Source organism: Amblyomma maculatum, chromosome 4 (genome assembly GCF_055883805.1).
Source record: "Amblyomma maculatum isolate TAMU_Amacu chromosome 4, ASM5588380v1, whole genome shotgun sequence".
NCBI classification, from domain to species: domain Eukaryota; kingdom Metazoa; phylum Arthropoda; class Arachnida; order Ixodida; family Ixodidae; genus Amblyomma; species Amblyomma maculatum.
The window spans coordinates 68,794,649-68,812,946 of record NC_139347.1 but is presented as its reverse complement, the minus strand read 5'-3'; the positions used below and the strand labels follow the sequence as shown (position 1 = coordinate 68,812,946).

Genomic DNA, 18,298 nt, shown 5'->3' with positions numbered 1-18,298 from the left:
GTACCTGGTTAAGTGGCTAAGGTAAAGGCGACTTAAGTATGCTCGCAAGTTTTGCCCTTGTTTATCTTTACATTTGATTAGCACCCTGCCGAGGTGGCGCAGTGGTTACGGCGCTCGACTACTGTTCCCAAGGATGCGGGATCGAATCCCGGCCTCGGCGGTCGCTTTTCGATGGAGGCGAAAAGCAAAGCACCCGTACGCTGTGCGATGTCAGTGCACGTTAATGAACCCCAGGTGGTCGAAATTTCCGGAGTCTTCCACTACGGCGTCTCTCATAGCCTGAGTCGCTTTGGGACGTTAAACCCCCAAAACCAACCATTTGTTTAGTCGCGTTTAGTTTTTTGAAAAAGGGGCACGTGACGCACCCTCTCTCTCACCCCACCGGCTACATATGGCGCCATGCCCCTCGATCCTTCCCATTTTCTGCAGCTGGCACTTAGCCGTAGTCCCCTTCCTCCTCACCCACTTCGCTGCAACTGCTGCTCCGATGCCTCACCCGCACACAGACTCTTTTTTTTTTTTTAGCTGACACATTTAGGCCCGGATTCTGAAACGCTCCTAACTTTAGACCGCTTCCTAACCTTCCGCAAGGAGCCCTCCATGCTCCCTAAACGTAAGGCGCCCCCAGAAGGCAAATGCGTATTCCAGAAGCTCCCCATCGCCTTCCCTGCCTAAGGAGCGCCTCAGCAAAGCAGGCCGAACCGAAAAGAGTGCTGGTTTCGAGACTATACGCAAAAGATGCAAAAAATATGCACTGTATTGCTAAAGTATACTGCTAGCGTTGTTAACTTTATAGTTTCATCGATACATCTGGCCATAAATTCTATTTGTTTGGTTAAGCACCAAAAAAAGAATGACAAAAGCGCTGTATTGGACGGGAAAGCAAACTCAGTCTGGCAACCGTCGTAACATCTGACCGGCGTCGAGAGGTCACATCGCCATCGTCGCCGCGCGTCGCTGCATTTTGTTGGTTTTGTCCTCGCGTTTCGATTGCCTTCTGTGTAGTATTCGAGCGGATTCTGCCTGTCGGTGAGATGCCGGAGACGAGACACCGCCGGTGCCTTGTAAACACCGCCGTAAACAAGTTCAGTCGCGCGTCGCAGAAATCTTGCGTAACTTTCAAAGCTGTCGTCTTCCGATAGGTAACGCAGCGTCATTCTTGCTGCTCGCTAGAACAAACGGCAGAAAACAGTTGTGCTGTCCGCGAGAACTGGCAAGCACCGAACCCAAAGACAGACTCAAGCGTCAGCAGACCGCGGCCATCTTGACTGCACACGACACCTGCCCGTAGCCAAGCGTACCGCGTGCACAGTCGTGCGGAGAAGCATGCGTTCAGGTAGAGGAGCGACGTTAGGAAGCACGAAGGTAACATCCTGGCAGCCTAAGCTCAGGGAAGCACCAAGGGGGCCCTAACTTAGGGCCCCTTAGTAAGGGACGTTTCAGAATTGACGTCAGGCCGCCTTAGAGTGTGTGAGGAGCCCTTAGTAAGGCAAGGAGTGCGCTTTAAATGTCTTAAAGCCACAGAACAGTCGTTGGGAGTGAGAAGGTCCTTGAGAGCGAGAAGGAGAGTCCCTCTCACTCTTCATAGATTTTGGGCATTTTGGGCTCCATGTAGGGATGTAATCGTAAAGGTGCAACTGCAACAATCAAAACAAGACCGTGTAGCGTGAAGACTTTTGACGACAGGGTCACCAGAGAAGCTTGCAACAAACAGCGAAATGTAGTAGCACAAGCTGAAGGAGGACCGAATAGCTTATAGTTAAAGATACGAATAGGTGTGCACGTAAACGAGCGACAAACGAATAGACGAACTAGCCGTTCCCTGGTCGAAACTGCACGGCCAACAATGCAGGGACGCAAGATTTCTCCCAAGTAATGCACAATTTTGCTTTACGGTTGAGTGGTTGTTAAAAAAAAGTACAAATTATGTAACAATAGCCCCATAACTACAGCGCAAAAGACAGGACAGAGATGAAGGAGGGACAAATTATGTAACAATAGACGCATAACTACAGCGCAAAAGACGGGACAAAGATGAAGGAGGGACACCACACTGCGCTGTGTGGTGTCCCTCCTTCATCTCTGTCTTGTATTTTCTCTCCTTCATCTCTATCCTGTATTTTGCGCAGTAGTTATGGATCATCGAAAACACCCACTCGCCCAACAACTGCTTTTGTAACAATAGCCTTATGTCAACAGGCCGTTACAATGAGAACGTTTATCACGTGTTCAGAAAAAGATTGCAGGCTAATGCCCAATTTCTCTTTTCGTTTTACAGTTGAGTGATAAGAAAAAAAAAAAAAAAAAAAAAACCCTTGGTAGAACGTTAAAACAAGAATGTTTATCACTTGTTCAGAAAAAAGAATGCAGGCTAATTGATTTGCCCAAGTTCGTTCTGAATTTATTTGTCAGTTATGGGTCACTGTATACAGATGCTAAAAATAAAATGCGAGCTTTCAAAAAATATCATAGCTGGAATCGAGCTATCAGAAGCGCAGATCCGGTCGTAACGTTCGTTGTTCTCACTAAGATAGTGCTAACTATTGCATACGAGAACAGAAATGGCTACTGCTACTTGAACGACCGAGTGCGGGAGTACGATAGTGCTGCAGCGGTCGCAGGGGGATGCATTGCCGGTGTCACGGCTGTGCGACAGAATTCAGCCGGGGAAAGTAATGTCACAATGAAATGCGATGGCAATTGGCTCCAGAACGTTTGTTTCAGCGTGCTCCGCCGCATTAAAAAAAAAATAAGGAAATGGCTCAATCCTCGTGTAAAATACTTTTTTTTTTTCACTATTTCTTTTTTTTTTAGTTCACTCTGCAAGGCTCCCTCCCAGCGCTGCGTTCCTTGCAAGTTTATTACCGGAATGTTACCGTGTGAATAGTATTAAGCGAAGCAGCATCAGCATTTCTTTACACGTTCATCGAAGTAGCGATGAACGATATTGCTGCTTTTGACGAGCAGTAAAAGCGCTTTTAATGTTGACAACTTCTAATTGAAAATGATATTGAATATTGATTCATTACATCTCGTTTTTACCGCATTTGTTTCCTTACTCGTGTATGTGTCTATTCAACAGAGAAAAAAATAAGAAACGAAACAAAAAGAACAAAAACTGAAGTTGTAAATCAGCGCTTGTGTAGAGTGTCGCGCCCTTCCCCCTTCAGCTGCGTCTATTCAACAGAGAGAGAGAGAGAGAGAGAAAAGAAACGAAACAAAAAGAACACAAACCAAAGTTGTAAATCATCGCTTGTGTAGAGTGCCGCGTTCCTCCTCCTTGAGCTTCGCCGACTTCTTTTCGGTTTCTGAGCTGTTTGTGGACAAAATCGACGTGCCGGCGCGCCTGAATAAAAAAGTTACAAACGCACCGCGTCCGCGCTCTGTATACTGCTCGAATCCGCAGCTATAGCAGCCATATGCGTCGTCGACCTGATTCCAGCTGCGCACGGTACATGAACTGCATCGATTTTTGGCATGCGCTGCCGCTAATCGATGACGACAAAGAGAGACACAGAAAAATAAAAACGCCCCGTGCGGCTGTCACATTGCGTCTCGCGTATATATCCAACGAACAGCGCGGAGTTTTCTTTCTTTCTTTCTTTCTTTCTTTCTTTCTTTCTTTCTTTCTTTCTTTCTTTCTTTCTTTCTTTCTTTCTTTCTTTCTTTCTTTCTTTGCGACCGTTGAAGGCTTACCCAAATGAAGCCAGTAATAACGAAACAAGAAACGGGAACAGAGCCTGCGCGCATAATCTATATTTTTAATCGCACAGATCTCTGCAAAGTGTATAGCGCAGTGCTGACGCCAAGCTAATCGGGATCGCATTTCGCCTCGTTGTTTGCAAGGAACGAAGAATACGGTTTCGTAGATAAATTATTAAAAAAAAAAAACGCTTGTGTGGGGTTGGGGGGGGGGGGAGGGGAGGGGGGAGGTATATACGATACTCACTGGGCCACGTGTCCTGTCCCCCCCCCCCCTTTCCCTCACCCTCTTCCTTTTTCTCCTTCATTCTTTGTCGCTTGTCTGGCGTTCAGGGCTAGGATCCTTGCCTCGCGATAGCGATTCTTGATTGGTTGTTGCCTTAACCGATACTTCGCTGGACTGTCGTGATTGGCCAGTAGGGAGCAGCAGCCCACGCGTAAAGCGATCGTCATGGCAATTGCTTACGAAGAAGCTACCGCTCCGGCAACGCTGCATGGCTTTAGAGAAGCGCTTCTGTGCACGAGTGCTTTCCTACTTATTGCCCTACGTTACAAAACATTCGGATCTCGTTTCCTCGACCGCGCGCTCTGCGGCGACTCGCGTGTACGTAACGGCGCGGCGATCTTTTTTTTTTTTTCTTTTTTTAATGCGATGTGAGCTGCAAAAACCCGCTGGTCGCATTTTTCGCCCCTCGCATTCGTGCAACGTGAAAAAGTACGTTCTTCACGTATATGAGAGCGACTAAAAATGACTAGAGAAAGAATTTAGACTCTCAAAGTGAAAAAGAGAATCGAAGAGAAATTAGGCAGACCCAAAAAGTATACCAGTACTAAAAGCAAAAAGTTGCTAGCTAGAATAACAAGCTAACTGGTGGCACGCGACTGTTCCGCGCCAGGTGGGTAAAGCCAGCACGGAGAGGAGGTTGTAGTTATGAGCCCCGCGATAATGCTCCGTGCCGCCATCTTGGTGCCGCCAGAAGGATCGAGGTCACTAAAGCTAAGAACGCCCTCGGAAAAAGAAGCCCACAACAAACTGCTCGATACGCTTCGATAAGCGTTGAAATCTACTTGAAAAGAACGTATACTAGTGAATTTCTGACCTTAAAGACTTTCAAAAAACGCTGTGCGTGGGGTGTCTTTCCAATCTTTCCAAATCACCTGCTAAACGCACGTGATTTCGAAAGATTGCCTTTATCAGATTAGTACGTCGCTCATTATCTGTTTGTCTTGTAACTTCCGGCTGCCAAGAAGCGTTGACGCGTAATGACTGCCCCACGTACAGTTAGTATAAGAATGCGCCGCGGGCGTGCATCGGGACCGCGGCCACCGCTTTCATCTTCTTTTTTGACTACTACATATAAGTAAGTCCAACTTTAGCCTCCATGTACAAGTGCGAGCTCAAGCCATTGGAACAACAGAGAAATCAGCTTCAACTGCCTCTTCCGTGCCCTACGTACACCGATTCAAGCGAACATTAGGTGGAGAAAATAAAATCAGTGAAACGGGAATGGATGGAGTTGATTTTCCTCTGGATCTTATAGAGGGAAATATGATGATGAAGATGGTTTTAGGATGCTTGACGTCTTGCAGGTTCGATGTTGCTCAATCACATTACTCGAGGGTGCACTTCCGGAACGGTTAACTATTTATTACAATTAATAAATCAAACAGAAAGATACAAGCAAGGAGAAAACATTTTTACAATTGACTGACTCGTAGTTTTACTTGACGAAAACCAGCCTTTGGTTGCACCAAAACATTTTCTTTTAAACACTATGTCCCCGCCCTCGATGGGAACAGCAACCAATAGGGAAAATTCACAAACAGTCACCCAATACATCCTTAGGGAAAGGGAAACATTACCAATCACGAACTGGGGAAAGTAGAGCACTGCCAATGAAGGACAAAGGAAAGAAGGCAAGACATCTCAAATAACACTGTACAAGCGTATACACTTTCCACTATCGAAATAGAGTATTCTACCCTTCTCCCAGAAACTTGGTGATCACTCGCTTCCCCACGGGTGCATCTTTTCCCAGCCTCAGAGTTAATCCGTAAACACCGTTTCCCGGAAAGGCAACGTCCGAGGCGAATCTACCGAGACGTCGTCGCTCGCAAACAGACAGGTACATCTGTACACGGACGAACATGAGGGGTTAATCTTCATGCCCGCTGCAACCGCAGCCAGACTCTCATTGAGAGCGCTTTCCGAAGCGGGGCTGCAGATACAGGACAATACCGATGCGACACGGGTTAAAATGCCCCGTCGCCGCTCTCACGGATCAGCTTATCCGGGAAGAAAGGGGTTCTGCGCGTCGTCTAGGCTACAAGAGGTTGACCCCTTGACCCCTCCCGTATTCTCGGTATCCCGCCCGCTCTCAAGCTGCGCGGAAGGTCCTCGGTAGAGACTCTGACCGCTCTGACTCTGACCCCCTTCTCCGCTACTTATTCTGAGGGCAAGAAAAACATTGAATAGTTCTTTTTCTTTTTCCGGAAGCACAAGCGCGGTAAACAAGCCCAACGTCGGAACTTCACTGATGGTATTTGTATAGCATTCTCTTTGATTTAAAAAAAAAAAAAAGAAAGAAATAAATAAAGAAAGAAAGAAAGAAAGAAAGAAAGAAAGAAAGAAAGAAAGAAAGAAAGAAAGAAAGAAAGAAAGAAAGTCGGGACAAAAATCAAGCGCCATGCGATAATGGCTATCCGGTGGTGATAGTGATATTCAGGGCGGCAGCAAAAGTATCTTTTGACAAGTTTAAGAGCAAGAGATCGGCTTGGCCAGGGTCCCCTAGCCCGGGATTCTGATTCTGCCGCCCCTGCTAGGTCGAGGGGCAGGACTTGGTCCTCGAGCTGCGAATTGGTCGGAGCCGCGTTTCCCGCCCATGGCTGACAATTGCACTCTAATTTGGGAATGGAATATAATATACACTGGAGATGCCGCCAGAGAAGCTGCATTCTCGATCAAATGAGTTCAGGTCTAGTACATAAGAATGCCTGTGCTTCCTGTGTTTTCTCCAGTTCCCTAACCGGAGGTGTCTATTTCCGGCTGGCTGTAGCTTATATCCGTACATAAGTGACACGTCTGAGTAGATGTGTTCGTTCGAAAGGCCTACAGACAGACAAAAAGCTGGGCAAATAAGTGAACGTCCTAGGTAGCACCAAAATATATTGCAATAATGTTAATTTTTTGTTTCTGTCGAGCATGATTGTGGTGTTACTTTCCTATTTCTTCAGACGCTTTAGTGACTCTACATATAAGCCCTTCCTATACATATATTTAAGTAACACAAATGTAGCATTCTAGAAAATGATAAAGCAACCCAGCACTAGCATGTAGGCCCACCACAGCTGACGGTACACAGCTTGTATGCTTTGCAAAGACCAACCATGCAACTCCTACAATCCCACCTTAACAAACAGCACACAGTTAAGGTTATATAATTATCACTTAGATATGTCCTATGAGTGACAGTGGCGAATGGGTAATAGACAAAGCTTTCGAACAATATAATGGGAATTTGCATGCACTGATAGTCATCCTTTCAGAAATTTAGTTTCAGAAAAATTATTACTCAAAAAACATATTTTCTAGAAGAAAAATGGGAAAAGCGCTGAGACTTAGTGCTTGAAATATATTTGCAATGTTGTTTTATAGTTATGACTGAAACAATATAATAACCTGTGGAAGATTATATTACAACGACGTTTATTTGCAACGTTAAAGCAACTTTTATAATAAAACATACATATCATTTGTTGATTTATAAGATTATATAGCATTGAAAAGTCAAGCATTTTTGTCACGAAAACGCTATGCAACTTACAGATAAAATTTTTATAAAACTTTTGTAATGTTCAGTTTAACCTGGGGTCTTCATCGGAGCGATTGCGGAAATGAGAAATACAGGAGCCCCGCGATAGGGACAAATTTTCGTCCACCACGTACGCTGGAGTAAACTGTTAGAAGCAGCATGCAGCAATGCAAATTTTCACATTCCTAGCACATGTGCTACAATAACTGACTCAGCTGGTGTTTGTGAAGTTACTAACTCCTAACAGCTAGTAGCTGCGGCCAGCCCTATACTCCGTACCTTCTATCCCAATATTACTTGCATATATTTAGCACAGGGCGCGTACAGATGACTGCTTTCAGGTGAAGGCATCTATACTGTCTATAAAAACGGACATATCCCATTGGTCGTTGTGGTTGTTGCTGTGACTGTAGGAAGAAGGAAGAGAAAATGCACAGGCTTGCTACTGGCTCTGTAGCTGAGCCACCTCCGCTGCCGCGTGTGGTCAGAGGAGAAAGTAGAGAAGAAAAAGAAGAGGGAGAGAAAAACGTGCGTTGAATGTCGAACCGAAAGATAAAAAAGGACCATGAAAGCGGACCATCATTATCTGGCTTACTCTTTATTGCATCATTTAGTTTGTTTTTGTTGATTTTTAGTTTGTTTTGACGCCGCTTCTACAGTAGTAACTATATATGTATATATATATATATATATATATATATATATATATATATATATATATATATATATATATATATATATATATATATATATGTGTGCAGCACAAGAGAAACACATCCGCGATCCGGCAACGGTGTCGAACAGGCGTCACGGCGTCTCAAGCATCAATAAAAGAAAGTAATTCGATCTTTGATCAACTTTTATCAGTGAGAGTAGAAGACTAGCGCGTAAAAGATGAGTGAAGTGTGGTCGGACAGTCAAACAGCATGTGACGCCGGTAAGCAAACCAAACCGGCATCGATGTTTGGGTAATAATTAAGATACGCATTACTTCCAACACAATATTAGTTATTCCTGTCGATAGACGAACAGAATGTATATATAGGCACAGGTGCAGATGAATTCGGACTGCAGAGAACGGTTGCACAAGCATTAATTATAGAGTGAAAAATTCAGGACGTAAAAGTAGCAAAACGTAGATTTTTCTTGTTCTTTTTACAGCCGGCGTAATAATAAGAAACTTCGTTTATTCTCCTAATCAATTCAAGTCATCGTTCATCCGCCTCATATCAAGCAGTAAAATAAGTTAAAAATGCCTGATTTAGTTATCAATAATTCTAAGTAATTAACGCCGATAATAAGCAACCGTAACAGTGATCTACATTAAGGAAATAAAGTGCGCACAATTTCAGTAATTAGCACGTGGATAACTTTTGCTTGGATCGGACCTCTAGCGTCTATACTTCCATATATGCGCATGCAGCGAAAGGAAAATGCGTAAACAAACAAACAAACGAAAAAAAATAGTGGCTTTCTCTCGTAAGATGCGTACGTGTTTACAGCAGCGCGTGTGTTGTGCATCGCTAGCATGCAGAGTGGCGGCCTCTCACCTTGGTCAGGCAGTGAAGTATCCTCGCTGATGTCAGGAGTCGTGGCCCGAGCGGTGGTGGGACATTTTTCTTCTTCTCTTTCCTCCGTGTTATCCGTCGAGTCCATAGCAACGCATCAGCAGAGCACATCGCACATCACTCGCAAACTTCCTCGAAGGGTCGGGCGCCGACCGCTCGAAGCTCGCGAACGGGCTGTGTTTTCAGCGCCGACCCGCACGCAGGCTCGCTGCGCTGACGGTGCTGCTGCTGCGACCGCGGGCTCCTTCGCCAGGCCACCGCCAGAATTGGGCCCCCGGCGCCTGCACCATATCCAACCCCGTGCTCTCATTTAGGGCGTGCAGTCGAAGTGCACACGCCGCCGGGCTTGCATTGGAGCTGATCACGCCGCATCCGAGCCATTCGCAGCTGCCCAGAGAGCACGATCTTTTCAGAAATGGGACCGCTAAGCAGACGATCTCCTGCGCCGCAGGAGCGCGAGCGCCCAGCGGCAATATGGCGCAAAATGAGAAGTACCGTTAGACCGCCAGATGTCCCTACCTTGCGCATAAAAAAAATTGGCGAGAAAGCTCAGCGGCGACGTTGCTTGGCGATTTCTATGCGTGTTCACGGAGGACATTCGTGAAGTTATTTATTATTTTTAAATTTGGATACCAATATGCATAGAAAATTAATATGCTTAAACATTGACGTCCCTTTACGGCAGAGAAGAGAAGGTGAAACAGTGACGTTCGCCAAGGCTTCCGAAATATGGCGGATTATGTGGTGTACCGTTACTAGAGTCCCTACCGTTACTAATTAGGGTGATTATCGCCACCATACCGTGATGTAGGCGGTGCAAGCAAGTGGCGAGAGTGGTGGAGGTACTGGCGGAACTGATGGGGATAGTTTTTTCCGTTTTTGCAGTGTACGCGCGCAATCAGCGCCACCAAAGTTATCTGTTGTTTTCGTTTTGGCGGGAAATTTAAACTTTAGTTGGATTGGGAGGTGTTGGTTGGGAGGCGCTTTCACCTAGCTCAATATTTTAACACTTGCATGAGCCGTGCTAACTGTGGCCGTGTAATTAATACGACTAGCTTTCATTGAAGTGGTATATTCTCTAAAGAGACCAGCGCTAAAAATATATGCGCTCTGTTGCGCCTGAATTGTAGCATGGGTGACATACATGCAGGTACCGCAACGCATAGCCGTAACGTTTTTGAATCGCTTCTGGCAGGGAATGCTTATGCAAACTGTTCTGCATGACACGAATGCTGCGAAATAGAAACTACTTGAATGCCGCGTAACGCTTATAATGTTTCTTTAGGCAAAACCAATTACTTCATAAATTTAATCATTTGAGGCATACGGCGATCATTAATTCGCATCAAATGTGATGTTTCAACCTCCTTCATTCAATGCATGACATAGTGTTTGAAATTCCCGCGCGAGATCATGTTCCTCTCGACGAATCAGGATTTTCTGCTTACTGCAAAGACACCGACGGCATTGGTGACAGCTTTTCTGAGACACAAGCGAAACCAGTGTTCTTTACTATTAACAGCATAGAGCTCTAGGGTGACACGGGGACCCTTCAAGCACGCGTTCAGTGCACCTGGTCCAACGCTACCCAGATCACCGTGGCCCACACGAGGTGGAAGAGAGGACGATACTTTTGACGATCGCTTGGCAGGCTAGATGGCTAAGAAACATGAATGCTGTTCAGTTTAGACCTGAATCAACGACGCTCCTGACCATATGAACTCTATGTCCTGAACGTTCTGCACGAGCTGACTAAAAGGGTATAGGCGGCATTACCGAAAACCGCGCACAAATTTCGAAACCAATAAAACATGTTATCGCCATCATCCGGATTACAACAACCTGTGGTTCTTTAGCATGCACTGACGTCGCACAGCATACGAGTGCCTTTTACCTGCTTTCACTTGGTCCAAAGTGGTTGGGTTTGAACGCGCGCGTTCTCGATAGCAGCAGATCAGTATTCTAAACTATAAACGCTCAGATAAGTTTTAAAATATCAGTAATAGCTATCAAATATAATTTTGATTTGTTTAGTTTTATTTGGGTTTTAGCTGTTTTAAACTGGGTTTTAGGGTTTAAAAAGTAATACATTGTGGCGTCGGTCGCGCTCCAATCGCGAAGATGATGGCGATGGCAGTCGGTTCAGATTTTTGCGCACGGCTATATATAGGCGCGATTGCAATGTCTGCGTTCTCCATTGTGTGTTGTGTGTTGTACCTGTGCCGTAGTTAAACTACGACAGTGTTTGACAGCTGCTGATATTGCATAGTTTTAATCATATAATGTCGTACACGGAAGGTAAAGTGCTTAGTCTTCAGTTTAACCAGGACCATGGTGAGTTTACTGCATCAGTCGATCACTTTGGCCCTTATGTTTACGGTCAGGGTGACTTAGGGCGCAAATTTTCTTCACTCTGTGCAAAGCAGTTTTTTTCGCTTTCATGCATGAGTTCCGCAAGAAAAAGAAAGGGGGGCGGGGGCGTTGCTATTAAATGGGCTAGCTATTATGGCAAGCTTCGTAGTGTGTAGCGGGACTCTTTGTGTAGCCCGCGGTGGCTTTGTTTAGCCTGCATAGGCCTCCTCTCTCTGCTCCTCACTTATGCCAAAGCGCCAACCTTATTCAATAAGCGTTTTTATCACTATTCAGTGGGTTAGTTATGGCTAGCTACGTAGTGTGTAGCGTGATCCTTTTGTGTAGCTCGCGGTGGCTTTGTGTAGCTCGCGGCGGCTTTGTTTAGCCCGCATTGGATTTTTTTTTTTCTGTGTACTGTTGACAGAATAAGCTGTTTTTATTACAGGTTGCTTCTCATGTTGCATGGACACAGGGTTGCGGATTTATAACGTGGAGCCACTAGCTGAGAAAGCACACTTAGGTTCGTACATTTTATCTCGCTGCCAAGTTCATTTTATTCCTGTGTCCGCTCATTGACTGCTTATAATTACACCATTCTCTCCGCGCAGACATGTCGCAGGTGGGTAGCCTCGCCATCTGCGAAATGCTCCATCGCACCAACCTTCTAGCTGTTGTCGGAGGTGGGCCATGGTCAAAGTTTGCAGACAATACTGGTACGCTGGTTTCTTCGAGTTTTTAAGCTGGCGACAGAAAACACGAGCTTAACTGATTTATGTAATTTTTTTTGCAGTGCTGATATGGGACGACTTGACAAAGCGGTTTGTCATGGAATTCACATTCCCAAACACAGTCCTAGCTGTTCGGCTGAGAAGGGACAAGTAAGTCATGCGGCGTTCCCTAGCTGCTGAAACATATAAAGCTCTCAATTTCCTCGAGTTAATGAGTGGCTGCTTATTAAGTAATGTGTAACAATGGGAGGGGGGCAGGGTGTTTAATTATCACAAAACTTAACTTGGCAATAAGCCCTCACTTTTATTCGATTTGTCGAAATCAGCCGTTAAGAGTGGGGCTAATTAATTGGTTTGGGATATTTATGACAGTTATTGTTTTGTGGTTGCTGCATAACACAGGCCCAGAAATGTTTTTCTGTGTTAGTGTTCACCCCTTGTAAACGGCATTTTATTTGTGGACTTCATCTTCATATACATTTGCGTGTAGTGGCATTACAATTCAAATGAATGCTTAGTTGCTTATTTTCTCTTCTGTTCAGGATTTTTGTGGTGACCAGACGTCAGATTCATGTCTTGTCATTCTTGAACAATCCGACAAAGCTTTTCACCTGTGACACTTGGGACAACCCGAAAGGTGAGGCCGTTGTATCCTTGCTTTTTGCGTAATCTTCGAAGTGGTGATGTTTTCACAAGAAATGTTACATTGCTTATGTTGGAGGTAAAAATATGATACTGTAGGTTTGTTCCCGAAAGAAACAAAGAAAATGCAACAGGTGTATAGCATATTGCCATTGATTAGAGAGGCAGGTGGACCCTGGAAAGTTGTGGCACTTATCAGTAACTTTTTTGTTAGGTGAGGAAAGACCATATGTCGCTGCATGGTTAACTCTCTACTACCTCATTACATATAGTCGGTTACAGGTCAAGAATGCAGTGGCAAATTCCTCCACTGTTATGTAATGTTAGCGACTGTTGTTAAGTGCCTAAAAGAAAGGAAATGAAGAAACTACCCAGCCTAGGGAGACTTAAACAAAGGGTGGTGTCCCTCTTTCTGGAGGGTGACCAATGTTGACAACTGATGGCATTGGCTGGAAAACCCTTTTAGCGGTATTTGCCGCTGCATTCTTGACTTTAACCAACTATGGGCACTGCTGTAGCAGGCGTTGGCATATATTTTAATTGCTCGCGTTAATATGTAAGGCCTTGTGGCCTCTCGTGGCACTAGATTGCTGTGCCCAAGGATGCGGGATTGAATCTCTGCCTCGGCGACCACTTTTCGAAGAAAGTAAGGTGCTCGTGTGCTGTGCGATGTCAGTGTACGTTAAAGAACACCAGGTGGTCAAAACTTCCGGAGTCCTCCACTACGGCGTCTCTCATAACCTGAGTAGCTTTGGGACATTACATCCCACAAACCAAGCTGAATTAAGTTTGTAAATGGTATAATATGTTCAAAAATGCGCAGCTCATCGCGTGCATATGAGAGTCAATCCAGAATGCTAGGACTTTAGGAAAGTTCACTTCTTTGAATATAAGCAATGGTTTAAGTTAGCTGTATTTTGCCAAGTAGATCTTAAACCACATTCCTTTTTTTTTTTTTTTTTCTTTTAAAGGTCTTTGCCAAGTAACACCCTCTGCTGCTGCTGAAAGGCATTTGCTTGTATTTCCTGGACAACGGTGCGGTGGTGTTCAGCTTGTGGTAAGATTTGTTGCAACTGAATGTATATCAAGCCTTTGTTTTGCTGTTTGCAATTGTATGCATTTCCACAACCTTCTTCCCTTCCATGTGTTTCCAGGATCTCTCAGCAACTGTGCCCAGCAGCTCAATGTCTCCAGTGACCATACCAGCCCACCAGAATGAAATTGCCTGTATTGCACTCAATCAAGAAGGCACCATGCTTGCCACTGCATCACAAAAGGCTAGTCCTAATTTTCCTTTGTCCTTACCGAATTGTTTTTGGTATGATAATTGTCTTGTAACTATATATTCTGGCTTTTTGGTATAACTGTGTTGTAACTATATATTGTGGCTTTTTTTTTTTTTTTAAATTAGCTGCTAGTAATCTGGAAAGTGAAGCATTTGTCAGTACTGCTGGTCTCGCTATGTGAGCATTTTTATGAGGGCACGGCTGATATTAGACTAATGCTTTAACTTGATTTCGTATGTCCGCTGAAAACACCACTGGCCTACTATAATTAGTTGCTGTGGAAGAATAGACTAGGTGTCTGAAAGAGGCTGCCGCCTTGACGATTTTTTTTTCGGTCATAGTGTACGTCTCTGCATATGGCGCAGATCATTTGTGGGGGGGGGGGGGGGGATCTGGGAAATACCATCTAGTAACTTTTCAGACATTTTTAGCTGATGTGACAGCAGTTACCTTGACTCTTGGAGCAGTGGTATTCTACTGTTGGTCCCAGCAACTATTTATTGTAGATAATGATAGCAGGTGGGCATGCAGACATGCTTGACAGCAAAGTGTGTATTGGGTGGAGTGGCATGCTGGGAAGAGTGGCAGATAGACTGGGCAGTCACTGGCTTTGGAAATGTCATGGTTGCGAACTGTGCGCTGCTTAAACTTGAGCCTAAACTTCTCTCATAGCTCTCATACATCTTAATGGGCAGATCTAAACATGGAAGGATTACTGGTTCATTATCTTGGCTGTTTAGTCTAGCTATGTCTATCAAACATAAGTAGTTCACCCTCCATGGTGAGCAAAAAATGAGGCTGTGCAGTGGCAATATTGAGCAAGTAATGCTGTTTAAGAAGTAACGGAGCACCGTGGCAAATGTTTCCTGCCTGCTTGCATATTCGTTTAATAAATGTGGGCATCTTTGTCTTTCTGGACAGGGCACCTTGATCCGTGTTTTTGACACGCTCAAACGCAACCTGGTTGTGGAGCTGAGAAGGGGAGCTGACCCTGCAACGCTATACTGGTACGAATGCATGTACAAAAGTGAGAAGTCCCAGTTGCTCACAGAGCTATGACTTTCAGCATAAACTTCAGCCAAGACTCGGAGTACATCTGCGCTTCCAGTGACAAAGGTACAATCCACATCTTTGCTTTGAAGAATACCAAGCTCAACAGGAGGTCCACGTGAGTTTCTGTTGCGTTGTGTAGTCCTCTTTTTGTGGTGGTGGTTATCTTGTTGCTAAAATCTGGGGCACCGCTTTCAGTTTCCAGGGCATGGGCTTCTTGGGCCCGTACATGGAGTCTCAATGGGCCCTGGCAAACTTCACAGTGCCTGCTGAATGTGCTTGTGTCTGTGCATTTGGTTCTGGATCATCCGTATACGGTAAGTCGTTTTTTGCGATCTACCGGCCAAAGGCCGGCAGCTACGCGATGAAAAACAGGCAGATTCGCAGAGCGAAAAGACGACGCTTTATTTCCGGCTCTGAAATATAGAGAAGGAAAGAAAGGAGGGGAAGAAGGAAAGAGGGACTATCTACGCGTGTGCTGGTTATCTGCAGCATTGTTATCAGCAGCATCGTTGAATCAGCAATCCCCTTGATTATACTTCCAGTCATTTCTTTCTGGTTGGACAAGTGAAAAATAGTAATGATTTCTTGTGCATTTCTGTTCAGAAAGCTTTTCTTCAGCTTCTCAACTGCTGCTTAGTACAGCTTCTCTTTTCTGCTCTTGCACAATGGTTATGTCTCAAACACTTAAAAGTGTATGACAGCATGGGTTGAAATTCTACTAGTGGATCTCTCCACTATCTAAGAAACGTTCTAATAGTAGTGCCATTATAGGATGGCATCAATGATCTTCAGAGCAAAAGCATGTACTGTCATATAGTTAGTTTTACTTTTTGCACATAGTTATTTGATCTGCTAATAAAATTAATAAAAATCTAATACCCCACCTTATCCCCATTTTTCGCATTGATATTGTGAGACTGGATCGAGAAATAAATATTTATTTGACAATAAAACTTGGCAAACATGGTTTACAAAGGCAATTGCAGTGCATCTGAAGCTCAAGCTGTGACAGCCCTATTTAAACTCAAATTTCTTTGAATGCCAAACAGTTGATACCAAAGTAATGTGGGCCCAGGATGCCTGCAAAACCTGCAGAGGTCTGCCAAATGACTGCCGGTTTCAGGTCCACGTGATAACACAATGATAGAGTAATCAGTGTCTGCAGGCTTTTTCCGTCCTGTGCCGCCAGTTAAGTAGTGTTGGAACACAGCAACACAAGAAGTGGAGATCACGCCGTAAGACACTGCACCACCTCGGGTCAACGTTTCTGGCTCTACTGAGTGAGCAAGTGCGCTGAAAGCCTTGTTTACGTTCTCTTTTCCACAAAAAAGGCTGTGCTTAGATTAGCATGAAAACATTTTTCCAAAGATTCTCTGAGAAGCTAAGGAGGGGTGCTTAGAATCGCGAAAATACAGTATGTGCCTTGCTTTGTGCACACTCTAGGGAATCGTGTAGAATTGCTGAAAAAAAAGAAATGTAATACCTCTGCTACCCCCTTTTTTTTAACAGATGTGATAGCAGTACAAACGGCTGTCATAATTTAGCGACACCTCATTGTCCGGGACATGAAGAGTGCATGACTACTGCACAGGTTCAGTATAGTGGAATAGATAATATAGGCTGTTAGAACAGCGTGATGCCACTATTTTAAAAAGAATCTACTGGTTGATGTGCACAGCTAATGGCAGCAAGTCTAGGCAAGTAAAACCAAAACTACGCAACTGAGCTAATAATCTAGTGAGGTTAGCTATGGCGCACCATTCTAAACCCTGTCGCAACTTCCGATCGCAGCTCTTCGTCTGCGCCCAACAGAGTAGATATGTCACCGATGGGCCGCGTGCGTCAAACACACCAGCGGCTGGCGACACGTTGAGATGACACGCTCCACCAGCGATCGCCGAAATAGGCCTTCCCGAACCTGAATTGCATATACAGTGAATGCTCGTTGATACGATTCTTAAAAGATGCCAGGAAAAATATATTATCTGGGAAAGCATGCAGTCGGAACTGCCTAGCATTAAAAATTTTACTGAATGAAGTACAAAGGCATTTAGAATTTACTTTCACTGCATAAAATTGTAGATTGCATTTGTCAACATAAGTATGCACAGCTCCTTTTTAGCTCTTACAGAATTCAGTCTGTACTTGCATTGTACTAAGGGGAGTGATCTAGTTCGCAGAAGATGTGACTGCGTATGACGAGATGACTGCATACGAGGTGTACAAGGAGTTTTGTCCTCGGGGCTTCACTTCATAAAGTGCCAAACTAAAAGGTGCCGTATTCAAAGTAGTGCCGGGATGTCCGCTTTCCAAAGTGCTCCTCAACCTTTTCCTTCCTTTTGAATATATGTGTAATAAAAAAATAACCACATAAAAAAAATAGTATCCTCTTACCTAAGAGTGCCTCTTTTATTAGTTCCTGCCAGTGGTGATGCACTTCTACTGCCTGTGCATTAGCCTTTTCATGCTCTCTAAGAACAGGAATGCCTCATTTGCCTAGTCTGCCTCATAAATGGGAGGTCGTGCCACCACACTTCCAGCCCTTTTTGTATGGTAAAGTAGCATATGGTGCGCATATGGCTTTCATTCAATGAAGGTTTTATCATAGCAGTCTGCTGTTCATGTCATTGATAGCCATGCTCATTTTTCTTTGATGACATGCAGAGACCAGTGCACAAATAAAAGAAGTATGTTACTGCTGTCTATTCCTTGCTATAAGCAGCTTTACAGGGCCATGAAGTCTCGGGCAAGCAATACTACGCATGCATGCGTTGTTCATTTCAGTTATTGTGTTTGAAGAGTTGAGTATAAATTCAGTACAAGAACATTTTTTTCTGTTCCAGCAATTTGTGTTGATGGTTCATTCCACAAGTATGTCTTCACCAAAGATGGCAACTGCAACAGGGAAGCGTATGACATCTTTCTTGATGCCTGCGAGGATGATGATCTGTAGCTTTGTTGAGCATGATCATATGTGTATATATTGTACATATCCTCAATAAACATGTTTTAGCCAGTACAGTAGCACTTCCTTTTGCAAATATGCTTAACTCTCAGTTTGGGTTCTCTTTCTTCAAGCAATTTTCTTCAATATATGTGAAATAGTCTGCTGAACCACTCAAAACAGATGTGGGGCTATGTTATCACTGCTGTCG

At 44.4% G+C, this 18,298-nt stretch overlaps 2 protein-coding genes across 2 annotated transcripts in view; one reads left to right on the top strand and one right to left on the bottom strand.

Moving 5' to 3' along the window:
* The window catches only part of Eip78C (Ecdysone-induced protein 78C), a 134,143-nt gene extending 124,664 nt beyond the window's left edge, over positions 1-9,479 (bottom strand). The window contains exon 1 of the mRNA XM_084601859.1: positions 9,065-9,479. Within this exon, the coding sequence (XP_084457985.1) occupies positions 9,065-9,170 (106 nt within the window). The 5' untranslated portion in view covers positions 9,171-9,479. The remainder of the gene's footprint in view (positions 1-9,064) is intronic.
* Positions 9,480-11,242: 1,763 nt separating this feature from the next.
* LOC146191319 (WD repeat domain phosphoinositide-interacting protein 4-like) lies at positions 11,243-18,162 on the top strand. The gene is made up of 11 exons (XM_084601857.1): positions 11,243-11,416; positions 11,880-11,954; positions 12,043-12,147; positions 12,225-12,312; positions 12,705-12,799; positions 13,776-13,861; positions 13,959-14,081; positions 15,012-15,097; positions 15,157-15,258; positions 15,339-15,457; positions 17,987-18,162. The coding sequence occupies exons 1-11, from the start codon at positions 11,365-11,367 to the stop codon at positions 18,094-18,096; spliced, it is 1,041 nt and encodes a 346-aa protein (XP_084457983.1). The 5' UTR covers positions 11,243-11,364; the 3' UTR covers positions 18,097-18,162.
* Positions 18,163-18,298: the final 136 nt, after the last annotated feature.

What these genes read in the sequence shown, in the direction of transcription:
- LOC146191319 (XM_084601857.1), top strand. Translation starts at nt 11,365, where the DNA reads ATGTCGTACACGGAAGGTAAAGTGCTTAGTCTTCAGTTTAACCAGGAC. An exon ending in AGCTGAGAAAGCACACTTAG is followed by an intron (nt 11,955 to 12,042) that starts GTTCGTACATTT and finishes CTCTCCGCGCAG; the next exon opens with ACATGTCGCAGGTGGGTAGC. An exon ending in TTGCCACTGCATCACAAAAG is followed by an intron (nt 14,082 to 15,011) that starts GCTAGTCCTAAT and finishes CTTTCTGGACAG; the next exon opens with GGCACCTTGATCCGTGTTTT.